This window comes from Corticium candelabrum, chromosome 2 (assembly GCF_963422355.1).
Source record: "Corticium candelabrum chromosome 2, ooCorCand1.1, whole genome shotgun sequence".
Lineage (NCBI taxonomy): Eukaryota > Metazoa > Porifera > Homoscleromorpha > Homosclerophorida > Plakinidae > Corticium > Corticium candelabrum.
Window position 1 is genome coordinate 82,220 of NC_085086.1, and position 27,730 is coordinate 109,949.

Sequence of the window (27,730 nt, forward strand, 5' to 3'; positions counted from 1 at the left end):
AAGTTGAAACTAAAACTAAGATGTGTGCGTGCACCAGAGTCTTTATCACTTCTCTGGCGTGCACTTAGACGCCCACAGGGATTTCACCCGTGCAAACAGCGTTAGTGCACCTAGCATAACCAATTACTGCTAAACCAATCAGAATTTACAACCGACAATCCGGTTGTAAGAAGCTGATTGGCTTAGAAGGCTATTTCCGAAATCATTTTAGTATCGACTTTGTCCAGATTCAGATGCACCGATTGTGAAAGGAGCTCAGCCGCTTCATACATGAGGCTTTGATATATAGTCCACGTCTCTGCTCCATGTATGGATATTTAATTAAAGCACACGTATACACAAACACTCACACACACACACACACACACACACACACACACACACACACACGCACGCACACGCGCACGCACACACGCACGCACACACGCACGCACGCACGCACACACCCACACACTTCGTGTACATTCATCCAGATTGTGTGCATTAGTTCGCATCACGACCAAAGGAAGCCCCAGTCCTCAAGCAGCAAGCTTCGTTTTTACACTCAATCTTCGCTATCACTGATGAGGGAGTCAGCACGCTATCACCGATCAATCGACAACTAGAGTCACGTGCACAAGTAGATAGCGTGCGCTACAAACAGTTATCTGATGCCGCACTTAGATCATCTTTTCTTGAATCTAGATTGGGCGTTACTGATAAAACGTTCCAAGAAATGATGCAACGACTGATGACCGCTCTAACAGTTTACTGTACTAGGCTTAGAATTGCGGTAGTCACGTGTGCTTCTCTAACGCGCGTTACAAGACTCAAAGACAAAATAGTTGGAGCGGTTTAGCGTTGGTTTGTAGGCAGAAAAAGTAGAGAAGGCGGTGGTAAGACTGTTAGAGTATTTAATCTTAGTTTTGCGTAGTGGGGCTCTATTGGGGATCTTGAGATTGTGAAAGAAATCATTTACTCTGTTCTCTAGTTTGTGTTATTCACGTTTTTGTGTTTTTCGTTGTGAATAAATACTGTTATTGTGTTTAGATCGTCTAGATGGGTTCATCTAAGAAGAAACATAAAGACGGCGATGATCGACGCAAGAAGAAGTCGAAAAGAGATGAGAAACGAGACGAGGGCGACCACGTGGAAAAGCACGTGCGTGCGGATGGCGGCGACAGTCACGAGAGGAAGAAGAAGAAGCGAAAGCGAAGTCGGAAGGAAGCGGAGAAGGACGGAAAAGAGCTAACTAAGGATTTACAGAGTGACGGCGAGTCAGAGGGAGGTTAGAATAGACTGTGTAGGCGTGGTCATTAATTGATATTAAAGTGAATTTTGTAAATGTTGCATTCATGTAAGTTACATGTCATACTTAGTAACTGGCGTTGAATGTATTGAAACATGCATAGAAGAAGACGAGGTAAATCTTTTACAGACGACTTAATAAACAAGAAATGGGGTATTTGTTTTAGGTAGAGTGGCCTTATCATTACGATCCTCTGAGATTAAGCCTTTGTTCTACGATTTGTCAGTGCAATGAAATATGTAGTTTTTAGGTTCCTATTTGTTGCATTTCTGTTTCTCCATCGTTCTCCTGAACGACGTACAGGTCGCACTGATTTTTCCATTACAGTGTTATTCATGTAATGCGCATGTGTGATACAACCAGAGCATGTGGACCATAGATACGTCTGGGCTTCTTCCCTATCTAATTTTTACAGGATGCCCAACATGGTTACCAGGTATATGTTGTTGTAGATTCTGCAAATCAGACCTCTAGTCTACATAGTACCGTGTAGAGTATTGCTAATCTGTTGTGTTTCTTGAGTAACTAAATACTGTCTTCCGTTAATTGTCACATGTATATAATGGATAATGGTAAGCCTGCCCGCCTGCATCAGACTGGCTGATGAGAAACAGACATGCAACAAATAGGGACCGAACAGTATGTTATTTCAGCTATGAGCAGTAAGAAGGGGACTTTGTAAAGGTCACGTGACTTAGTGAGTAACATACTCAATATGTATAGATAGGGGTTAACTGACTTCCAGTACAGTACAACCTCGATTATTTGGACTTTCAATTATCCGGACAAATTGTGTCTTCTGATTTTTTGCATTCCCGGATAGATGTACTTTACTCTATTTCATGTCGTACATGTACTGTAGTAAAACGCTGTAGGTACTTACAGTCTTTCACAAATGAGCGAATACATAACAGAGAAGTACTATTGTAATAAATAGGTAGCTGTTAATGACTCTTCTGGTAACATGAATGTACAGTAAGTGTGGAAACAGAGCATGGTCTTGTACAGTGGAGGAAAATTTGTTGATATTTATTAACTTTTGATCAAGTGTTATGGACTACATATGTAGCTCAGGAATGGGTCACACTCTTAGTTTGGTTAAATACATGGCAACCAGAGACAAAACACCAATCACATTTGTGAAATGTTCATGAGAGTTTTTTTACGAGAACAGTGTGACTCATGTTGGTGATTGTCTGCTCTTGTTGGAAATAATTAACACAACTTACTTGTCTACAATTAAATGATAACATAAAATCAATTAATTTTGTGTCTTACGAAGTTTACACAGAAACTTGACACTATAAACCACAAGTGATATTTAGGTCATGTATGAGCGTGTTCACACTTCTGGTTATAGCGTTTGTAGTTTGGTAACTACAGTATAGTTGCCTGGCAGTCTAGTAACTAAACTACAGTGTGAACCACACTAGCTGTGGTTATTTATCATCTAGTTATAACGTAGTTATAGTGTAGTTATCGAACTAAGCTTGCGACTTTGGTTAGAGCATAGTTACTGTAGTTACGCATGCGTAGTATGTCTGGATGATTAGTCTCGTGTAGCGGCGAAGGGTTCGGCTATGCGAGACTACTAGATGATGTGTCTACTAGTATTCGTAACTCCCGTAAGTCTGCTGTTGAAATGATGCACGTAGTGAAGTTCCATTTGTGCACTTTTTACTTCCGGATAGTAGGGTAATAGCCATGTTTACGCTAACTACACTACATGTATATCTACACAGTGTGAACACAGCCTATGTGCGATAACTCTTGTTATTGCACTTTGACGACTACAACCTGTTTGTGGACTTTGTGGTCACATGAAACGACAGTCTCTTTGTAGGATTTTAGATGGATTTTACAAGTAGGGCACTTAATTAAAAGGAAAATAGCATCTAACTTTGAAATTGTTCTTGACATGCCTATTGTGGTTTTAGGAGGCTCATAGTAAGAGTGTAACCACACCTTCAATTACTACTTGAGAAGGAATTTTTCATTAATTTATTGTTTACGTCGTGTTTTGTTTCTTGGGTCTAGAGGTGAGTGTGAAGAAGAGAGCGAGAGAAGAGAGCGTGGAGGAGGAGAATGAGAAGAGAGTCGAGGATGGTATGGACGACGAAACAAAGAAGGAACGAGATGCAAGGGATGTTGATGTGAAGGGTGGTGACACATCTCTTAGTGTTGAAGCGACGAAGTGAGATGCTAGAGTTCTGGCTGATGTGTTAATATTGTGTGTCAATTGTTGGGCATGTGTGCAGTAAATTGAGAGCACAGTTGGGTTTGAAGCCACTTGATGTTGGAGACGAGAAAGAGAAATCTGCTGGTATGATATTGATGTCATAGTGTAATAATACTCTTGTGTATTGAGCCAAAGTTTAGAGAGTTTACAGATGCAAAATGTCCATTGAAAAACTATGGGAGGTGCTTGCAATGACGATTGATGTTGGTTGGCTAGCTGCTGTCTTCCTAACTTTTGAACATATATACATGTACTGTGAATGATTGGCCTATCTCAGTTTTTCCAAACACGAAATGCATTTTATGCAATTGATTTTAAGGTCTTTGCCAAACTTTGGTACAGGTGCATAGTGTGACCTCTAGAAAGGGAGGCTAAGCTTCACAGTGTTATGGGGCACACCCACTTTTATGGACACACCTACTTTTATTGGCTTCTAATTGATTGATACCATAGAATCACAGTCCACAATTTTTATAACCACGCTTACGCCCCTGTTTGGTGCAGCAAGTTGTGTGTCCAGAACAGAATATGTAATGCTAGTTGAAGTATGTATTCCCCTGAGTTAAACTTTTCTGTCAATTACATGTTTACATGTTTGTGTTGGAAAGGGATAAGGATACATTAATATGGGCATTGATGTCAACAGCTAGATTGGCATGGGCTAATTATGTAAGGGGAGGATGCAAGTTAATTAATTAATTAAGTAAATCCCGGCAAACATGTAGACATGATTGGTATTTGTTTATAATGAGAGATGGTGGTAATGTGAAACATAGAAACATAAAGCCAGACAAACGGACATGAAAGTGTACAGACTTATACTATACATGTGTCTGTCAGCCACGTGTACAACCATCCAACTGCTTACACAATTTCAATTGCAGTTGAAACATGTTGGTGTGTAATGTGTGCTTTTATTACTTTAGGTGAAAGTAAAAAGAAGAAACAGGATGTTCATGTTCCAGCTCATAATATTGGAGAGAAGAGAGAGCAAGAAGAAGTGAGCATTTCCGTCTATTGTTTATAGTAGACATACGTCGTAAGTGGGTATTGTTGTTGTTTAGGTGAAACGGAAATTAGCTGAGATGCAGGAGAAGAGGAAGATTAGAGAGAAACTCAGGTGAACATTGTCATGTCATTATTGGATATTTTGTTACTGTAGTTGTGTATGAAGCTGTTGGGTTGATTAAATTTAATTAGCTACGAGCGTAAAAGAAGGACACCACATTAAGTGGTGGACTGCTTCGCGAGAAGCTCACTCTAAACGGGCTGTATTGACTTCCGGTCTGTCTGTCGGTATGTCACTACCTATGTTTGTTTGTAAGTGTGTGTCACGCTCAGGGAGTTTGTCGAGCCGATCAGCAGTTGTTTTGGGACGCGAAACGTAGGTGACGTAATATTAGCTTGTCAGCGTGAATCACTCTCGGGAATTTGTTGAGCCAATCAGCAGTCCTTTGGGAGACCAACAATGGGCGGCGTAACAATCCCGCGCATTATGACAGAAAAGCCGAGATGTCGTAAACCTCCATTTTACGGTCAAACTGTTATCAAACCGAGAAGCGCAGAGTAAAGTTCAGGTAATAGTTGTATGCGTTTGTTACTTTTTACAAAAGAATCGCAAAACAAGCGAATTTATTGTTCTTCAAGAAGCCAAGCTAAGGTCCAACGGGACCATGCATCTAGCTAAGCATCGTTGCATGCGCACCACCAGCATGTCATCCGTGATCAAGAGAGAGCAGTATGTTCTAAATGGGACTGATGATGAACGATCGACGTCGTCTTGCAAGAAAGATTCATAGGAAACGTTGACGCTCCTTTCTTCTGGATCCGGTCGCTAGCTGTACATGACGTCGCTTCACAGTAATATCTATGCAGCTAGGAGATGTACACCGATCTCTAGCTACAACGAAATACCGGAACGAAAGATGGCGATGATTCAATAAAAGTATGATAATGATGTCCATCTCAATAGTTAATTAATTTATTAACTACCAGTGATGCAAGAGCACTATACATGCAGAATTGAGAAATAACGTGGATTACAAGCCCGTGCTGTACAAGAGTTACATAGCTGTGTGAATTCGAAGTAGTGTGGGACATTGATTGTATTTAGTTAATTACCTTTAATGACATTGGTAAACACTGTGTTTTCAAAGAACTACAGTTTACATTCTAGCAACAATTAAGCTAATGATTAATTAATGATAATGACAATAAATAAACAAAATTAATAAATATACATTAATATTTACAATAAATACACACATGGACAGACACAGACACACACAGAGATACAGACGTGCACTCGCACTCACGCACACACACACACACACACAAACGTGCACACACATACACACACACACACACACACACACACACACACACACACATGCATACACACACACACACACGCACGTACACACAAACACACACACACACACACACAGATACACACACACACACACACACACACACACACACACACACACACACACACACACACACACACACACACACAAGCACACACACACGCAAGCACACGCATGGACACACACACACACACACACACACTCGTAGCTCTGAAGCGACGGTGTAAACACAGCTTCATTTACTAGTATTTATACTTTCATGTGCTACTTGCTATGTGTTTGAGAGGTTTAGCTGGGGGTGGGGGTGGGGTGACTGGGGGATGAAGACCCCTTGCTCAGTGTAGAAATTTAAAGTTTCTCTGCTAGGGACTTTTAAAATCTGTTTACGGTCTGGCAAGCTGATGGCATCCACGCTACAGCTGCCCCTGCTCGTGAACATCTTCCTATACGCCACTGGCCTATCCTACCTGGTGTTCAGGACTTTGAAGGGTCATAGCTGTGGAAGGGACGGTGTAAACACAGTTTCAATTACTAGTTGATAGAACTGAATGTCACTCTTACAATCTGTTGCTGCTAGGATGGTCTACTACATACCAGGCAAACTCATGCTGTGGAAGTTGTGAGGCATTTTAAAACGTTTACTTTCCTTTATAATTTAGCATTTCAGCTGTATGTACAACACATCATGTGTCCATACGAGCAAGACCAGTAAAAGGGAAATTGACGAATAGTGCTGTGTTCTAGTGTGATATGCTGGACACAGAACAGTGTGTACAGAGTAGTTGTGTGATATATATTGCATGTGCTACTTTTATGCCACCTTGAAATCTCACTCCAACTGATGCTACCAACTTAGTCCGGGTGTAACTGTAACCGACACAGAATTGTTAATTTTTTATGTCAACTAGCAATGAACCCTTGCAACTGACATTTGGCCTACATTACCTGCTCCAGTGAGACACTGGAATGTAGACAGAACGTGTGTGTGTGTGTGTGTGTGTGTGTGTGTGTGTGTGTGTGTGTGTGTGTGTGTGTGTGTGTGTGTGTGTGTAAGATGAATTTTAGGAAAATAAAGATACAAATACTACAATGTATGCAGATCTTGATCATTTGGTGGAAATGAGTGTATCGTATTTTCTCAGCTAGAATGACAAATTTGTTCTTTTAGAGTTTCATGAGAGTTATAGTGCATGTGGTGATGATCTATTGCAGCATGTTGGTGTATCAAAGAAATTCAGTTGCTCCAGTTCTAGTGTAGATTAAGAGTGATGGTAACATGTGGTAAACTGTTAGGTTTTGATGTTGATTGTGTGTTTGTAAAGTGTTGTGATGGTGATGGTGTGAGTTTAAATTTGTTTGTTGTAGTAAAGTGAAGAGTCTTGGTGAAGGTGATGATGAAAAGGAGAATGAAAGTGCTGCTAGTTGGATAGAGAAATCTAGACGAATACAACGGGAGAGAGAACTTGCTGCCAAGAGAGTATGACGCACATCACACACACACACACACACACACACACACACACACACACACACACACACACACACACACACACACACACACGCATGCACGTGTACACGCGTGCACACACACACACACACACACACGCATGCACGTGTACACGCGTGCACACACACACACACACACACACACACACACACACACACACACGTGACACAGAACATGCATAGAAAGTTACTAAACAGTAAGATGTTTACTCTACTAGTTCTGTTCAATTCTGCATAATTGTATAGCAATAGTTTTTGTAACTTCACTAACTTTTTGGCATGTTAGCATTTTCTCATTCTCTCCTTGTTTTCAATAATTTTAAAATTGAAGAGATAGCAATGCAATCAATTGGTTGGTTGACTTTTATGTGTGACAAGTGTAACAAAGCACATTTTTATTATACACTAAAAACAGTGATTTACCAGTACTGACCACAACAGCAAGACTTGGTGGTTGAGATAGCATGATTGTTGGTTGAAACATGAAAGTTAGTAACCACTAAGTCCAGTTGTATGCAGAGGTGGTGACTGATGTAGGTATAAGCCAGGAGCAAACTCTTTAGTAACTGAGATGTAACTGAAGATTCATTTAATTTAGAGGAATCTTTCTTATTATAGTATGCACATCTTTGTTGTTGTGTGCTGTTAGTGTCAGTCGTAGTACTTTTAAAATGTGTGTTTGTAGGAACAAATGATGAGAGAAATGGATGAAGATGTTGACAGAGAAAATGATAGTGACATGGCTAAGGAAGCACGTCCCGTATGAAGGAGTGTGTGTGTGTGTGTGTGTGTGTGTGTGTGTGTGTGTGTGTGTGTGTGTGTGTGCATGTGCATGTGCGTGCGTGCATGTGTGTGTGTGCATGTGTGTGTGTGTGTGTGTGTGTGTGTGTGTGTGTGTGTGTGTGTGTGTGTGCGTGAATGAGTCCATGTGTGTGAACCTGCATGCATGAGTCCATATGTGTGAGTAAGATTGCTGTTTATAGGAATACTCTTTGAGAGATCTTGCTGGTTTGACTGTTGAGCACAGTAGAGATACGTTTCTTGTGAGTTGCACATGTGAATTATTTTATTATTGTGTGTAATGACTGTAGTATATTTATAGGAAGGAAAGGCAGTTGTTTTGACACTCAAAGATGCTGGTGAGTTATGACAAATATCAAACAATTAAGTAACAGACAGACAGGCAGATGTACAGCAAAGTAGAGATTCTGGTTTGTGAGCGGGTAGATGGGCAAACAGTTTGGTAGCATGTATGTGAGCATGTGTGATCTGGTCGGTTGAATGCAGTTAACTGGTGTAGTGCATGTCAGATACACTACACAGATATGAATGCTGCATTAGGGTAAAGACTTGTTTACAGAACCAGTGGCATAGGAAGATGTTCACGAGCGGGGGGGGGGGGGGGGGGGGGGGCTGTACCGTGGATGTCATCATAAGTAAGCAAAAACTATTTCATTTACCAGATCATAAACAGATTTGCAAAGTCACTGGCACAGAAAATTTCAATTCCTACACTGAGCGAGGAGCCCCACCTCCACCCTCTCCACCCCACCCCACCCCTCTCTCTACGCCGGTGAGAACTTATGAAAGCTGAGTGTCTGCTGAGTGTCAGTTGAGTATCGTACTGTGCACCCTTTATGGATGCTGCAATAGATCTGAGCTCTATTCTATGTCTGCAGCATTAACCGAGAAATACCATATTTTATTCTACCAATCAGAGGCTTTTTAGGTGTAAAGAAAGCTTATTATTGATGTACGAGACTTTGCTTATCTATAGCAAGTTATTGATGTCTGTTATGAAGATTATTATGAAAAAGAGAAAGTGTCCAGTGAGGTGATGATGTTGTTTCAGATAGCACAAAATGTGAGCTGAAAGCTGAACTGAAAATCTAGGAATTATTGTGATGACATATTATGGCTGCAGTAGCAGCAATTGTTTTACGTGTGCTAACAGTAACCATCGAATACTGAATACTGTAAATCCAGAAATTTTCATTCTCATAAATTTTAGTACTTCTGCTTATGAAGTAGTTTGTGCACACACACACACACACACAAACACACACACACACACACACACACACACACACACACACACACACACACACACACACACACACACACACAACTTTAGTATGGGACATCAGTACTGTACTGTAGCCAAACCCAAGTGCATCTATCTATAAATTTTAGAATTTGTGTTATTTTAGTGTACAACTAGGTTATCTGTACAAAAATAACTAAAATGTCATGAGTACAGAAATTTCTGGATTTACGGTATTTCTCGCAGCTGACTGCATGATGTCAGTTTTACTTGCTTACTGTAGATCAGTAAGGTTGTGTGTCAAGTGACACTGGCATTGATACTGAGGTGACACTTGACTTGTTACTGCAAACCAGTCTTTGTGTGTACAAGGTGGTCGGGAGGTCAAGTATGAGGTGGTGCAAACAGAATGTAGATGAACAGGGGATATCTTTTATACAGACATGCAGACTTAATTGTTGTAGTTGATGGACGTATTATAGACAGTATGCACATATGTATTGTGATGTATAGCAAATATCATGCAGTAAGTATCTGTTGTGCAGATGTGTTGGATGAGGAGCGTGGTGATGTACTTTATAACATCAACTTGCTTGACAACGAGAAAGCAGCAAAGAATGTTGAACTGAAAAAGTTGAAACCTTCCTACAATCCTTACACGGACGATGAGGTGGACGAATTTGGAGTGGTGAGATATTGATATCAATGATAGAAAACTGCACAATTACGTGACATTTTGTGTTAGCTGAAGGAAAAGAAAATACTTGAGAAATACGACGAGGAAATAGATGGAGAGAAAGCCACATCATTCACGTTAGGTAATTGGAGGTAGTGATTTCTGTTGTATGCGCGTGTAACTACCTTTTAATCACGTCTTATTTCTATACTGAACATCAGTGATAGCACATCTTTTCTACTGTGTTGTCAATGAAAGGAAAAATTTAGACAATTTGTTTACATTAAACTGTCTCTTACTTGTATTTACTGATGTACAAATTTGGTCTTTGACTTTGTATCTGTGAGGATCGAGCATGTCTAATAGCTGACAAGAGAAGTGTGACTAGACATGTACTGGATGTATATTTTGTCACATGCCCTGATGAGTTATAACGAAGTTGATGGGAGACTGTGATTGTAGCTTATGATTTCACACTTTCAAATGATGTTTCAAGCGACATGTTGATGGGTTTATGTATTATGGTTGTGGATGTATTGAAGGAGGTTGCTGTAATGTTTAAGGCATAATTAACATCTTCAGATTGGTTGGCGAGTTGACATGTTATACTGGCACTGCAATACAATTGTCTAATGTATTGAGATATTTATCTTGCTAATACAATGTTACTGTATGTGTATGTATCATCTTATCTATAGAACAACCTAATGTATTGTGATATACAGGAAACTATGGACGTGTGAGTACAGAAGACATTGAAGAAGAAAAACGAGTTTGATTTCTTTCTACTTGATATCAAGTTTTATATCATGTGACTTGCTGTTTGTTAGATTAGGGAGAGTCTCAGCCTAAAGGGGGTGAGCTTGCATACAAAACGAGCAATAATTTAGTTTGTCACTTCTCATTGTATGTGTTGTGTAGGAGTCACTGCAGCACAGTACAGGCAGACTGGCATCTGAATATTACACTCATGAAGAACTGGTATGTAACAGTCAGGTTCTGTGTTTATTGGTTGCATTGCTTGACTGCTTTTGATTGGATGTCAAGGTGCAATTCAAGAAGCCAAAGAAAAAGAGAAAAGTGATGAGGAAATCTCTAAAGGTGGACGATCTTGTTCCGCTGGAAGAGACGGGAAAAGATCACGGATCACGACAGAAGTAAGGTGGAATGATGGAGTGATTAGTGTTAATGTGTCTGCAGTTGGTGTGGCTAGTTTATGCTTGGCATGCTTGCTGACACACACACACACACACAACACACACACACACACACACACACACACACACAACTACATTTAATTTTATGGCTTAAATTAAATAATTAAGGCAAGTGAACACACATTTGTTTGCTAGTTATATTCTATGTTTATTGCAGAGTATCAGACAGTAAAGGATCTGAACATAAGAAGGGCAAGCGACATGTTGCAATTAAGCAAGAAGTGAGTTAAGAATTACTGACAGTGTTCTAGCCAGGATTTTTTGCCAACCGTCAATATGATGATGTCAATGAATGACGCCATTAAATGTTTGATGTTGACATATTTGGTAATGACATCATAAAATTACTTTATCTGTTCCTTAGTTGTATTAGAGTCAGATGCATGTATATTAGTAGTGGTACATGTAGTAGTAGTAGTAGGATATTGTTGTACGTAGATATCCTACGTTCCATAGATGAGACAAACTACAATAGATGTAAACTAGAAGGGCGGTTTGCTAACTGTAACAAAATGTCAGAAGACTCCATGTAAGTCTTGAAGTTACTGCATGATTGGTAGACTATTCAATAAAATTGATACTCAGATCTTAATAAACCTCATTGAACATAACCTTGTTAATAATTTTAAACATAAGACAGACAGACAGATAATACAGTAGATTATATAATATTACAATGACAAGTTGACTTAAAACCGGAATTGTAAGCTGGCCTGAAGGAGTAAAAGGGTGTACAAAACATGAGATGAAGATAAACAGTAATTAGTAGAACACCTGCTGCAACAACAGTCACTCATTAGCACTTCTTGTGTGAAAGGTCAACAGGAATTCACCTCAAACATCAACTCAACAAGGAGACCATGCACTCCCTATGATTACCAGATGTCTGACATGAGAATATGTATTGTTCTGTAGCAACTCTAGGACCATCAAAACCACTGATTTCTTTAGATCGGTGATGCCACACTATGCATGCTAAGGCTTTCCAATTCTGTCCCAACCGTCGATAAATGCTGTTTTCCCCACTCCAAACGTCCCTTCCTCTTCCAACGGTCAAATGACAGTACTGACGGTACTGGGAAAACACTGTTAATACATATTTATTGTAATTAGAAAGTATTCGATTGTTTGGCTAGTCTCTATATGCAGGCAGCTGTAAGACATGTTGCACGATTAATAATGTTTACAGCAGAGAAAGCAGGGCTAGCAAGTCATATTTTTTTTGTCGACATTAACTTTCAGGCTTGATGAATACAAGTGTTCCATGAGTCTGTTGTATTAAAAGGCTGCATTTTTAACATGTTTGAATACAGTAAGTTTTAGACATCATTTCGCACTTTTTGTTGTTGGTCCCTGAAGTCATTATATTAGACCTCACAGACATGTTGTTTTGATCACGTTGGTAAACATTCTGGTGAGAACCTGGATGTGTAGAATTGTTGACAGAAACTGCTGACTATATTGTGTGATGCCTTGCTGTGCAGTTGTAGCTCTTTGGCTCAAGCTTTTACATTTACGAAAATTCCTACTTGAGCAGGAGTTTCCTACATAGTGTTAGTAGCACATTGATGGTTAGCACGCCAAATCATTTAATTATCCTTGCACTCATCTTTTAATAAGCATGCAATTATTATCTGAGGTCATTTCTACCCGCTCATTGTAGAAACTTTAGGACACTGGTCTCCCTCAAGTCTAGAGACGCTGAAGATCGTAGCCTCAAAAGCTTCATCAATGAACAGCATACCTTTCTCTCAGACATACTCAAATTTGATGGAACAGTTGTCCGTGAGACTGTGGCAGTATAATGCCAAGCTATTATACAGTAGACTGAACCTGGACTTTGATGACTTTTGGGATTTTCCGGTCACTGTAATGTAGTTATGTTTAGGGACTGGGTGGGTAGAGTAGTTTGGGGTAGTCTGGGGCAGTTTGGGGTAGTTTGCATAGAAGAAGAATATAAAATATGTAAGCAAATATATATATATATATATATATATATATATATATATATATATATATATATATATATATGTAACTTAGTAACATGCATGTATACTTTCTAAACAATAACTTAGATATGAAGCTTGTGGTATTGCTATGTAATTGTCACTGATAATCATAGTATTCTTGTTGTTGTCTTTGTAGCAGAATGAGAGCATAGAAGAAAGCTACATGGAAGGTGAGAAAGATGCCAAACAAAGCAATAGTTTTGCATCAAAGTTCTAGCTATAACTGGCTAACCTAGCAAACATTGGTTGGATTTTTGCTCTACTGGCTGGGAAGTTACGATCTGATTTTGCTTTGTTTATGTTAGTGTTAGCATATGGACTGAACAATGGGTTACTAACTTACTTGTTGTTAGCTATTATGATGTTTCTGTTGCTAACAACATGTGATACTGTCCATGCAGAGCTGTACTACTACATATATAGTATTAGTATTTCATGACTATTGCTGCTAAAACTTTGGCTAATGAACTGGACCATTGCTTATGGGCTTGCTGGCTAGCAATGGTTCTTGGCTAGAACTTTGTGTCTGTAGGAGGATATACATAGATATGATGTGTTGTGTAGTGGATGATGGTTTTGGTGATGTTGAGGAAGATGAAGCAGAAGTGGAACTGCAGAAGGCTCTACAGAGGTATGGAGAATGCAATAATAGTGTCTTGTGTGTGTGTGTTGGGGGGGGGGGGGGTAAAAGAAAATTTTTATTGGGTAACCCTAGCAGTTTGTTACCTTTATGTATTTCTTGTACTTGTTGTCACAGAGCCAGAAGAGTGAAGTCGAGTGGAAAAATTGGTGGTGTTGAACGTGTTGGTGAAATGCTGTCAAAGTCTTCTGAAGTGAAACAACAAAATGAAACGTCTCAACCAACTGGTGAGACATACATGTAGTACTAGAGAATTAGATGTGTTCTTAACATTTTATTTGTTATTTTATGCTTGTTGTGTCATTAAATTAACTAAAGATTAGATTGATATCTCTTAATCACGCTACTAAATATGTGGCAAATGAAAAGTCACCACAGGACAGAGGCATACACCTGTCTTAATTAGTACTATGGCAATGGCAGCATAGATATATAGACTGGGTCATGGAGCAGGTAGCATGGGTGAGCAAAGTGAGCACAAGACTGCTGGTCTGCTGTTTTGTGTACACCTCAATATGGCTTTATGTTCACAGACACTGAGTGCAGAAATGTGTACTGCCAATGTTATTGTTGATAGGATTCTGGAAGATAGATATGTTGTGAGTTTGTATGTTTATTATGCTATTGATGTATCATCACAACTCACCAGAGATACCAAGAATATTGAAGAGGATCAGAGTTTTATCATTGTGTACAGCATGGGAATTACAGTCTTTGGATATTACAATTCTGGAAAGAAACCCTAACATGTTCTGCTTGTGCATGATTTGTCGAGTTTATGAGCAGAATACCACAAACAACATCTGATACTTTTGCCATGTTGCTCAAAATGGCAAAACGCTAACACCACAGCTTGTCATAGACTCTTGCAGTGCAACCTGCAACCACACCATGTTCATCGAGCACTCATGCTGTGCCAACATGAAAGACAGACAGACAGGTAGGCAGGCAGACAGGCAGACAGACGGATAAACAGACAGATAGACAGACAGATCTATTAAAGCAGTGATTTTGCCATGTTACAGTTTTTCACCAAATACTAAAACTTGTTGAAAGAAAGATACTAGTCCTAGTATCTTCTTGCAGGAACTTTATTGTCCAGTCAGCCACAGAAGCTGATAGTGGGCCATGAGTTGTTCAGACGATTCCCCGTATGTAGCACGAAATCTTACTGTCTGTCTTCGTTTGTAAGTAACTACTTTAGGTTTAACCATACCAAGTGCTCCTAACTCAGCCAAAATGCAGCGAGACAGGATCTATGAACTAATCTAAGAAGGGTCTCATTTTGAGGCTCCACGGTTGTATTGACACAGTCAATACTTGCGTGGTAAGTTTTAGGTCCCAGTTTGCTTTAGTCAATAAATCACAACTTCTCACCACATGTCTCACAATCCTTACCTTGAAAAGTGCACAGGTATCGGTCTTCCTTGCTAACCAGCAGTCAGAGTTACGCTCATGCCACATACGGGTACTAAACACGCCCACAGAGGTAATTTCAATGCTTTATTATTTGTTGCAGTAAACGTCTGCAGTAAACGGTTGCAAATGGTTGTCATGAAGTGACAGCTTTCACCTGAGAGATTGTTAATTTGGTGAGAGTTCTCCTTAGACCATAAATTTACATGGTTATGAAACTGAAAATAGAGAAGGTAGTCTGATAAAAATATACAATATGAGAACACTGAAAGATGGGCATATTATTGCAGTTAGTAAGTAATAGTTATTGAAGGCTTATGTTCATACAATGTTTGGTTTGTGCTAAGATATGATGTTGTACAGTACACCTTCGATTATCTGGACTTTTAATTATCCAGTCAAATTCTGTGTCGCCCGACCTTTTGCGTTTCCGGATAAAGGCACTATAATATGTTTTACTTCATACTAGTACGCTGTAGGTACAGTCTATTACAAATGAGTGAATACATAATGGAGAACGTAATGATCTAATAAATAGGTAGATGTTGATGACTCTGCTAGTGACATGAATGTACAGTAAGTGTGGAAACAGAAGGAAATTAGTTGATATTTATCAACTTTGATTATCTGGACTTCTAACCTCTCTCCGGAGTAATCCGGATAATCGAGGTTGTACTGTATTGTGTTTTCATTTGTAATGTCTGTATATGTATAAGATAGTCGTTGAGATGCTTTAGTGTTCTGTTTTATTGTTTGCAGAACAGGGGAAAATTGTTCTGAGTTCAATTGCTGAGTTTTGCAGGACAGTTGGGGAGAAGTCTCAAGGTGATTGCACAAATGTCATATCAGTTTATCACATTTACTGCTAGTGTTAAGACATGATTACATGCAACTGCTTGAATTCATGAGTAGTGTGTGTGATTTTTAGGGATAGACATTGCATTGTGTGTGTGTGTGTGTGTGTGTGTGTTTGTGTTTGTGTTTGTGTGTGTGTTTGATTCATTTTTATGTATACTGGCAATGCATTAAAAGGAAACTACCACAGAAATGGGACTGACATTCTGATGATATACTACTAACTGCTTTGATTCTATTAGGAGCAATTTAATAAAATAATAGAAGCTTTGTCTAGACAGAAATTTGAGCTTCCAACTTGAGAGCATGCCCTGCAGGACATCTTTGTTTTTGATGTCCTCATTTGAGTAGCATATGAATGGCATCCTTTTGCTAATTTGTTGTCTGCAATGGCCTGACTTTGCATTCCTACGGTTTGAACTGAAAGGTGATTTTGAAAACAGTTACGAGTTTGGAAAGTTCTGAGTTTGAATGAGACGTAGAGACAGGCTCTAGCAATCTAGAGAACTAAACTGTATCTTTTGTACAATGAGAATTATGTAATCGACTTTTTGTCAGCTGCTGTTTTACCTTCTAAGAGGTAGCCTTGTTCCTGAGTCTGGGTACGAGACTACTAAGAGGCAAGTGATAACCAAGTGCAGTACAGCTGTAGAGCATGTACAGCAACATCTGTGTGAGTTATTCATTGGCATCATCTTGTTAGGGTGACACACTCAACTTGGAAGCTCAGTTTTCCAATTTATTGATGAACCAAAGGTTACTACGTATACTAGAATCAGCACTGCATGGGTTTCTCCAGAAAATATAAGTGGGGCGGCACGTAATTTAATTATATAATTTTTGAAATGGTTTTGGGCGTGGCACCTGATCCTTTTAGGTTCATTCAATTCAAAGTAGTCAGACATTGTCAATCGCTTTGGCTGACATCAATCTAAGACCTTGCACTCACTACACTTTGTAGTAACCACATGTTGATTAGCACGTACTTTCCTAGGCTTACGAGTGGACAAAGGCTGTGCATGTCATATGATGTGTGAAATCCATGAGTTCAACACATGAATTGATCAATAAGAGCTACAGCAGCAGAAATAATGTCTACATGCCATCATACACATATTTTCTAACATAAATACATTTTTTGTTGAGCCTGTACAGATGAAAAAATGGTCACGCCCTAATAAAGTAGCACTGCGCTGCAGCCTGGGGAAATCCCTGGACTGTTAGTATTATTGTCAGAATGTCATTTGTACCTTCATGGGAGTTTCTGTTTAATGTCTAATTAATGAGGTAAACTTTCATCTACACTTTGCAATTTGTTGAATGAAATTGTGTTATAGTCTACATTTTCAATCATTGTATTGTAGATGTTCCAGAGCGTGTGGTGTCTGTGAAACATGATCATGTATGTATTGATTGTTTTCCTTTAATTAAGCCACACTTGTCATCTGAGTTATCATTTCTAGCAAAGTGAAAGTGAAGAAGACATGCAGTTTGAGGCAGCTGAACCAGCAGATGAATCTGATGATGTGAGATCAGACATTAGTTGTTGGATTGTTGTAACTTGTAATGGAGGCATTGTTTGTGAAAGGATGAGGAAAGACGAGGTTTTGAGGCTGAACCAAGTATTGGGGCAAGTATAACAGCTGCTCTGCAGATGGCAATGAGGAAAGGTGGGATAAAAGATTTAATTTGTTATTACCGTGTTGCTGACTGTTTGTGTGTCTGATTGATTTCACTACATCTATTTGATCGTCTGTATATCTGCTCGTTGTTGGTTTTATAACATAATGTATCTGTTTCTGCACTGTAGCCTTTTGCTTGTCACAATGTGTGTGTGTGTGTGTGTGTGTGTGTGTGTGTGCACGCGCGCGCACGTGTATGTGTTGTGTGTCCTTCCAGCCACTGTATCCGTGCATTATTTCAAGCTGCTTTGCAACTATAAAAGACCCAGACTGAATATAAGACCCATCCTGTCTTTAGCTGCATGTGTACAGGTCGAATTTATTTCAACATTCAGCTGAGGCCCCTACTCCAACTACTCACTTGAAACTATCATATATTCTTTTAAGTGTGAGTGACTCGCTACCAACATTGATGGCACAGATGATGCTCTAGTGATTTGCATGAGGGACGAAAGCACTGAGAACAAGTGAAACGTCATATCTGTCTCAGCAACGACAAATCACAATCAGTGGAAGTAACTGAACCGATGCTGGCGGATGTCACAGAACAGAAGAAAGACGATCTAGCGCTATTGGAAGAATCAGACTTTAAAATCTTTCACTCTAGACGACTTGCTGTAATTTTTATGTAGCTGGACAATCACGTGAACAGATACCAGTAATGTACTGTACGTCATTGACAAGTCAAGCAACGTGCAACTCTCAACTCTTTAGCATCCAGTCATATCTTTGCACCATATAGACCATATAAGCCTCTTCTAAATTCAAGTCTGAGGTTCTTTATTTGTACACAGACAAGCTTATTGCATTCCATTATTTAATTCAAGCACTGGGGCTTGTGTTTGGACGAATATGGTAGTTGCTTGCTTTCCTATTTAATTGTCCATTTCTGTCTGTTGATTAGTTGGTGTGTGTGTGTCTGCTTTTCTGTCAGTCTGTCTAGCCATCTGTCTGTCTGTCTGTCTGTCTGTCTGTCTGTCTGTTTGTTAATCTTTTATTTCTTACATCAAACTATGATACAATTCTGCAAAGAACTACAGTAATACAACTAGACTAATGTTCATTGAAGGCTAACATTACAGCAAACTGAAACACTTAATAATTATGTAGCTAAGACTAATGAGGAAAAATTGGGTGCTGAGAGAGTCAGGCCTTTCAGACCCACCACACAACATGCTAAGTTTCGTTGATATAACTTGAGCATTACAATTCTGTAATTGTACAGAGAATCTTTAGTCTGTCTCTCTGTGTGTCTGTCTGTCTGTCTATCCATCTGTCTGTCTGTCCGTCTGTTTGTCTGTCTCTCTGTCTGTCTGTCTCTCTGTTTTTCTGTTTGTCTGCCTGCATGTTAGTCTGGCTATGTGTAGTCTTTGGTTGTAGATTTGCTGATATGCAGGTGTTTCAGCTTGGTTATTTTTATTTTAGCCGTTTCACTTATTTCCATTGTTCTAATTTGCATGATGTTACTTTATATGAGTCATTCACATTGTTTGTCTAATCATGTTGCTTGTCAAGGTATGCTGGACAGTGGAACGACCGAAAGGAAGTATGACAAAAAGATGGAGTTTGTTGACAGAGACAAAGCAAAGAACGTCTTCGTTGAATCTACAAGGTCTCACACATTTGCTCATTTGTTATTTGTGACAATCATTGGTTGGTTTACTATATCCTTTTTGCTGCCTGTTTTGTCTCATGCATGTAGCTATTGTTTTGTGAGTTTGTCACCTGTCAGACAGACAGACAGACAGACAGACAGACGAACTCGATTTCTCTCTGGCATGCCCATTTAGTAGCGACACAGTGGTAAGAGCATCGAGAGAGGACAGATTTGCAGCTGCAAAAAGACAGGAGAAAAAAATAAATAAATATTCAAATCAACAGCATCCAGGGTCATGCAAAGCTACCTTCATTCCGTTGATTTTTGAACATTTTGGTTGTTGGGGAGAAAAGGCAGACAATTATTTGAACCAGCTGGCCAAGAGATGAAGAGATGTAGAAAGTGGATCAAGTGAAGCACAGTTTAGAGGACAATGGAGAAAGAGACTATCAATATGCCTTCAGAAGTCCAATTCCAATGTAATGTTGAGAAAACTTTGAAGAATTACAGAGGGAAATGAAGAATTGGACGACAATGAAAGAGACATTCAGAACATCATTCATTAGAATTTTAGTAGTATTCAATCTGTATGTCTTAGTAGATGGACATTTAGCTTAGCAGTTTTACCTATAGTGTTCTTGTAAAATTTTGCTTTTTGTGTTCAATAGTGAAATAAGACAGACAGACAGACAGACAGTCAGACAGACAGATAGACATCAATATTTCAAGACAGTACTGTATGCTTTCCTTCTTGCAGATGGTGCAGGATCCTAGCCAATTTGATGTGTTAGTAATGCCCAACTTATGGTTTGTTATTATTTGATTTGAGTAATGTAAATGTAAATGTATGATTGTGTGGACACCCAGACTAGCAATCTTATCAACTACAGTAGGATGTCCCTTATCTGAACACTTTGTTCTCTGACCCTTTACAACTCTGATGAATAGTTTGGATAACTGACACTTTGGTTTTCAGGATATCACACACAGTCGGTTTAGCAATTCCATAGTCTTCACCAAGTTGCTCCAGCCGTCTGAAGCTTTTGTGCAAATTTTTGGTTTTCCTTCTATGGACAAAACGACTCATTTTTGCTTCTCCTTCTGTGGCTCTTGGGGTTTCAACATTACCATATGAGAACGTGTACTCTGATGCTCATGCTTATTACAGCTTTGTGCGTGCAAAGCTACAGGGATTCTGAGACGTTTGGTTAACTGGTGTTTGAATAAGTGACGTCCTACTGTAATCATAATTAGCTCCTCATGGTTGAGAGCGTGTTCACACCGGGCCTAATCATGAATAGTTTGGCGTTAGTGGATAACACCACTTGTTCACATCGATTCTAATCATGATTAGCGTAACACCATTCGCCGTAAAGAGTAGTATGACAACCACATTAGTGGCGTTAGTGGTTACACGTGACTTTGGCATGCGAGGTAATATCCAAGAAGAGCACCTCACTGATGTTTTTGATGTGGTGTAACTGTTGTATGCTTAAAAGTACGCAGCAACAACTTGGCGCTGTATACATACATACGGAAGCGCAAGCAGATGTATACTATTCTCTGTTTGCGTTGACTTTGCACTGGAAGTGACTATTGATGCAGCTATATTCGTTTACCACACTCAGATGTTAAGTGATATCCCAGTAACTGTGCAATGTAGAGGTCATATTACAATACAAAGATGTTAGGCAACAGTAGAGAAAGTTGCAGGCTATCAAGACGAAGCAGAACGAGAAGAGGAGTCAGAAATATCAAGCAACTACTTGTGAAACAAGAGGAACTGTGTGTTGATGTCAAGGCAGCAGACCATTTAGTGACCTTGTTAATTGGCTACTTCCTCTATTAGCAGCGTTCTTGTTGTAAGACCGAACCTTCTTAATGAGTTCAGAACCCTACCGGCTCTTGATATGCAAAAGCCTTATCAAACCGCTTGTGTAATACAACCGCCATTGTTACCCTAACTACAGAAACTTCGGAACGTACGGTTTCGAATGATACCAAGATGGTCACTGTCTGCCCTATTATGCAGAAGTTATTACAGATTTTCAAAGCGCAAAGTCAACGCAACAGAATATGTACGTTCCTGTACAGGTGACAACTTCCTGCCGTTCCTGAAGGAGCTGCCAGAGGAGCAAACTAAATTTTCTCTCTTCAAAACCTAAAGCAATGGATTCGTCAAGACAATTCACGCGAATTCTTACCTGATATGACGGATGAAACTGTTGAGGCTAATTACACTCACGTGCCCACATGTGAACACGCTTGCGTTAATATTGGCCTATCATAGTTAGCCTAATCATAGTTAGTCCAGATGTCGGTGTGAACACTCACTGAGTCTGTTGTCATAATGTTGCATGTCCATGAAGTAGTGACTATGTGTGTGAGATGCACTATTGCGTTATTCTATTGTTATACAGAAATGATTGATGATGGCTGTAAACAACTATACCCATGAAACTTTGTGGTCAGACAGTTTTGATGAGCCATTAGTTGACGTCATGTATAGTGTGGGCGTACAGCCAGTGTATTAGATGAGCTATGAATGCTATAGGGGGCCGATGTTTGTAACAACGTGCTACAATTTTGCTACATTTTGTGAAAATATGCACACATAACTATGAAATATTGATTAAAGTTACTGGTAAAATTAGTTGAACTAGAGAGGGGAAATGTTTAAGATCATCACACCTGGGACAAAACTGGTCTGTAGAGTAAGGTGGTCAAGTTAGCAGCAAGCAAATACAATAGAGTACATGTACGATAGTTTAGTATACTTTGGACTAGAACAAGTGAAGACAGTCTGAATTGTTAGGCGGATCATTGCAGCTGTTCTCATTGTTTGTTTGTTCCAATTATTGTATCTGTAGTGAACCTGGAATATATGGAGAATCCACAAGAGATTCAAGGAGAGATCGAGACAGAGAACGAGATCGAGATCGAGACAGGGATCTGTATTCTCGGTGAGATCGTTGGATTGGATGCTTTTATTGTTAGGCTTGTGTATAAACTCATTGTTGCTGACAGTGATCGATATGACTCGTCACATTCACAGTCATCGTCTAAGGAAGAATACAAACCAAAAGTTGAGCTGAAGTATATCAATGAGAAGGGAGAAACAATGGATGAAAAAGAGGTAATTATGTATTTATTTGCTTCTCAAACAGGGCAAGCACACTCAACACTTTAGTTGTTATCAAACTGAATGGTTGATGACCTTGCACGAATTGACTGCTCCTGAAATTTTTGATTACTCATACATTATGTGTCATTTGAATTTTGCTTGCACAACCTGCAGAAGCGGTGGAACCAGTCAGACTGGTCTAGCCATGGCCTGACTACATTTCACAAAGTGTTCTTTTGCCAGTCGATTACTAACGCTTACTTGCTGTTTAGGGATATAAATGATTAAATAATTAATATATTTATTAAAGACAAAGTACATGACTGATTCTCTTGATTTAGAACAAGTTGCTAATGACTTTGTAGATAGAAGGGAGCGACGACTTCAGTTGTTTGGCAGTTTTCCAATACTATTCTAGTGGTTACGATGAAAGGAAAGCACGTCTGTTTAACTTACTTCCCTTGCTGTTGACCTTTAAAACTGTAATAAGTGAAAATTTTTATTGTCTTTCAAAACGTTTGGAGGGAATATCACTGATTCAACTTTAATTTTTATGTTTAATACTTTGCCAATGGTGACTCATATGGTTGGTGACTGTGGCATGATGACTAGACATCGTAACGTTGTAGTGAAAGGCAACCAGGTATAAAACCATGCATTGGGTCTGTACAGAGTACAAAGCAGCACAGGATTAATTGTTAGACTCTCAGAATGGTCTCATAAGAAACAAGTTCAAAGGTGATGAGGCATTAGAAGGAGGTGACAGAAGCAACACCATTTGGTTCCACTTACTATCTGCTATTCTAAAACCAGAATGAACATGCAGGTCTACAAGCTGTATGTGTTTTGATCTGTGGGGCTGCAGACACTTCATATGAGGCTGTCTCAGAGTGATTAAATAAAAACTTATTTAATCAGCTATGCCTTATTCCAAAAGTTGTCGGGAATGGTCTGTTGGTGAAAGTAACAATATCGAAAAGTGATCCAGTTGAAATCGGATCAACTGAACCGGTGGCTACATCCCTGGAGAATGTTATGTGTGATCAATTAATTGAGAAGAGCACGATCACTATGTTATCGTAGATGTCCAGTACTAAGTGTGGCATGGCCACACCTCACTTTAGGTTTCTAGCAACTAAATTGCTAATTGAACAAGAAGTTCACAATCAGCCTGAGATGAGATGCTTGCTAGCAAGGTATCTGCTTGGAACAAGATATACACTACACCAAACCAAAAATCTTTTGTATCAGGTAAGATGGAGAAAAAATTGCGGTTGGTTGGTTGCGAATTGTATTTTCTACATTTTTTATTTAAAAATACAACAATTTCAGTGTTCGAAATTTTATTGCAGACGTAGTCATCACCCTGGCAACCTCACAAGATTTTCAGTTGCCAAGGAGTTTAGGACTGTTACATACATGTATATCTCATAAATATGTAATAATGGTACTGATTGTTAGTGTAAGCAAACGATATTCCAGGACTCCAGCGGCGCCACCGCAGCCTGACCTGAGCAATTTCACTATTTTACTTTACAGCATGAAGCAAAATTCATTGGGTCCACCATAACTTGAGTGACTCTAGTCCCCAGGATGGCAACCTCACTGGAATAATAGGTTGTCACATGAAGTAATGCAGTTAGTCATCAAATGACCACTTTTTCGAACATGTTAAATGCATTACATGGGGTGGCCATCGATCAGTTACAATGCACGACCAATGGACCCCACGATGTACGGTACGCGGTACGTACCTTCAATGTCAGAGACACCAACCAGGAATATGAGACCAGCAGTCCTTATCAGTTACATAATGGCAACCAGACGATCCATACCGGTGGCTGTACCACCAGATCCATGCAGATGTAAGTGATTGGGGAAGACGCTGCTCCAATGCCTTCTTCATCGGCACGTTGTTTACATGCACTTTTAACCAGAACTTGCTGATAAATTCTCAATACCGTAGCAGCCTCCAAGGCAAAAACACATGACGTCTACCAAACTCTAAATGCAATCCACCATCGTCATCCAGCACTGCATCATAGGGAATGCTTGGATGTGATGCTGTCTGCGCATACAAAGAATGTCTTTAGCAGAGACGATTCTATAACCCACAGTATTCTAGAATTAGCGATGGAATGACCACCATCTAGAACCGAGACAGAAATCGCTAGACAGACATGGCACTTACATGTGGTGTATATCTAGATGTACTGTGCAATCCTAGCCTGGTACACGTATGCGCACTGTGCACTACAGGAGTAAAAGTGACACACATGCATGAAACATGTTTGATGAAGACACACTCTGCAAAAACATTCTAAAAATATTTGAGGTAACCTCCAAGACGGTCAGTCAAGTTACCCGAAATGAAGAACTTTTCAGTGTGTTCCAAGGACATAGTATACCTGGAATGGTATCTTTACTAACACTTAACAAACAATAATAAAATTTCTCCAGGTGGCCAAATGCTACTCAACTTGTCTCTAAAAGTAGTGTTTGATAGACGTCTGTTTGTGAGTCATAGTCACATGATCTATTGGTTTGCTACACGCTCATCACGTGCAAGAACTGTGCCTTTAACACTAAATGACAAATCATCATTTATTCTCTTTTTGGATGTATCCTTGTGTAAATTCCTTTAGGTCACAGTTGGAAATAAACTAAGTTTTACTTGCCCATGTTGAAATTTTCTCATATGAAGTGCAACTGTCACTGTAATGTTAGTTTGTCAGAGATCTATGATTACCTGTGAATTGACTTAAATCTTTTACTTGTGCCTACCTTTCTTTTTGTTTATTTAAGTGATAAAAATGAGATGTGTTGCAATTGTAGCATGATTGTTTGCAATTGTTGCATTAACGGTAAAGAGAGATTTGCCCCTTCGCTGTCAGAATCAAGGCAAAAAAGACGTTTCTATTAGTTACTACATAGTAGCTCCAATAGTTGGTGGCTGTATTTGGTTTGTCTAGTACAAACACTGAATGTGATGTAGTAGCACGTTTCTTTGACTCTCTAACAACTACATGCAATAACTGAGAATTAGGGACTTGCAAATCAGCTTGAGCAACATATTTGCTACAAACTGTTATGCTAAGCTTATAATAAGATTTCTACTAGCATTTGTAGTAAGGCTGCAATGATATACTTACTACAATTCATGACTTGACAATCTAATCTGCCGAGACAGAGAGCATTCTAGCTACTGAGCATGTATAATATATTAGAATAATGAGTGCTGTTTCTAGTTGTGTGCTTATGATTTGCAGGCATTTCGATATTTGTCTCACAAGTTTCATGGTAAAAAGCCAGGAAAGTCAAAGACTGAGAAGAGAGTAAAGAAGAAGCTGGATGACGAGGTATGATTGGTGGACAACTTAGAATGAACAGCAAGACAATTGATTGTTACTTTTAGGCATTGAAGAAAATGCACTCGACAGACACTCCTCTTAACACAGTAGCTATGATGCATGAGAAGCAGAGGCAAGCTGGATCAGCGTTTCTAGTTCTCAGTGGAGGAGCCAGATCTTTAGCTGGGTAAGTGCTGTGTGTGTGTGTGTGTGTGTGTGTGTGTGTGTGTGTGTGTGTTTGTGTGTTTGTTTGCATGGGGTTTGTAGCTTAATGGTTAGCATTTGGAGAATGGAAACATCTGGGACAACTAGGTCGTGAGGTCAAAGACAGGATGGACACAGACGTAATTGCCTTGGGCAAGGAACTCACACACACAATTGCTTCTCTTAACTCAGGAGTGTAAATGAATACCTGGTCATTGACTGGGTGTGGACGTGACCGCTGACTTGGTAGTAACATCATGCAGCAGACGGGTACTTGTGGGCCTTGGTGTCCATTCTCAGAGCTGTGCCATAGTCAGTGCCCTTGGATGACTCTGGCCAAGCTCCAGGTGGATTATAACTTAGCACTGGCACTAAGTCTTTATGCAGCGTATGGAGGCCCTGTCTCTAGAGGCAGGGGAGCCATCTTCATGACTGACTTTAAGGTCGACGTCGAACGATGTGAAGGGCTCTATATTTGTCTGTGTCTGTGTGTCTGTGTGTGTGTGTGTGTGTGTGTGTGTGTGTGTGTGTGTGTGTGTGTGTGTGTGTGTGTGTGTGTGTGTGTGCACGCATGCGCACATCCAATGTAACTGTAAAGAGGACTTAAACTTCCTGTTCTAAAATTTGTTATACTACGTATGATTAAGTTTGCTGATAGATGGAATTATCTTTCAACAGTTTTTACTGGGCAAATTACAGTGTAGTTGGGCTCTGTCATTTGTATTACCTTCTGAAATGCAGATTTTAGCTTATCAGACGAAGTCGGTTTGGTATTGTGAGGCAGAAATTCCATAGGTTAGAAGGAAAGTCATTGAATCGTTACAGTGTTTGATAATGTTGCCTGAACGAAAACGTTATTTTACTTCTGTTGTATAGGATTGAATATGAAAGGTTTTTAGGTAGAATTGACTTGTAAGAAGGCATGGAAAAGTCATTTCTAAGACTTGTGTGGCTTGTTTGCTGACGTACAAGTGGTGTTGATTGTATATTGTAGAGAGTGTGCTTGATTATTGTACTCATGTGTGTCAAACTTGCTGTTTAGGGTATCTGATTTTGGCAGAAAGTGACACAGGTAAATGAGTGAAGTCGAACATACTTGCTGTATGTGCTTGAACTGGATCTTCTACTGTGTTTATCACTATTTACACTCATTCTAATTGAATTTCATCGTATTAGGCTGTATCTGTTTGCTAGTCAATCATATGATGCTATATTTCTGCTGATTATAGAGTGCAGTGTGAACACTAACTTGGGAATAACATAGAATCCTTAAGTAATGTTCATATGATTGAAATTGGACACAGCGTTTGTCAATTGAGATTTTTCTACTATGAAGTGTGGGTGACTGTGCAAAATTCTTTAAATGATTTATTGTATAGATGTGGGGTGTATGGTTGTGATCTGAAGATGCATGTCCTTGCCTGTTTTGAGCAGCCTTAATTAAGCTCTCTGTGCTGTTTGTGATTCTAACACATTAAAGTTGCATTGGGATGGGTTTGTTTCATGATTGGTGT

The 27,730-nt window shown here is 39.5% G+C and overlaps 1 protein-coding gene across 2 annotated transcripts; it reads left to right on the forward strand.

The window, feature by feature from the left end:
- Positions 1-789: 789 nt before the first annotated feature.
- LOC134197825 (U4/U6.U5 tri-snRNP-associated protein 1-like) lies at positions 790-27,515 on the forward strand. 2 transcript variants are annotated; one of them, XM_062667176.1, is made up of 30 exons: positions 790-875; positions 1,030-1,267; positions 3,326-3,482; positions 3,547-3,611; positions 4,454-4,527; positions 4,592-4,647; positions 7,262-7,373; positions 8,088-8,162; positions 8,386-8,445; positions 8,505-8,541; positions 9,992-10,134; positions 10,192-10,264; positions 10,848-10,894; positions 10,953-10,979; positions 11,044-11,103; positions 11,170-11,279; positions 11,497-11,560; positions 13,485-13,518; positions 13,913-13,979; positions 14,106-14,215; positions 16,164-16,229; positions 17,624-17,661; positions 17,723-17,785; positions 17,848-17,929; positions 19,457-19,553; positions 22,409-22,501; positions 22,566-22,674; positions 25,932-26,021; positions 26,078-26,199; positions 27,259-27,515. In XM_062667176.1, exons 2-30 carry the CDS (start codon positions 1,039-1,041, stop codon positions 27,281-27,283), a joined length of 2,385 nt encoding a protein of 794 aa, XP_062523160.1. In that variant the 5' UTR covers positions 790-875; positions 1,030-1,038; the 3' UTR covers positions 27,284-27,515. The 2 variants fall into 2 exon arrangements, with proteins under 2 accessions (XP_062523160.1, XP_062523165.1); XM_062667181.1 differs by lacking the exons at positions 3,326-3,482; positions 3,547-3,611.
- Positions 27,516-27,730: the final 215 nt, after the last annotated feature.

What these genes read in the sequence shown, in the direction of transcription:
- LOC134197825 (XM_062667176.1), top strand. Translation starts at nt 1,039, where the DNA reads ATGGGTTCATCTAAGAAGAAACATAAAGACGGCGATGATCGACGCAAG. An exon ending in ACATTGAAGAAGAAAAACGA is followed by an intron (nt 10,895 to 10,952) that starts GTTTGATTTCTT and finishes GCTGTTTGTTAG; the next exon opens with ATTAGGGAGAGTCTCAGCCT. An exon ending in GACAGGGATCTGTATTCTCG is followed by an intron (nt 22,502 to 22,565) that starts GTGAGATCGTTG and finishes TGTTGCTGACAG; the next exon opens with TGATCGATATGACTCGTCAC.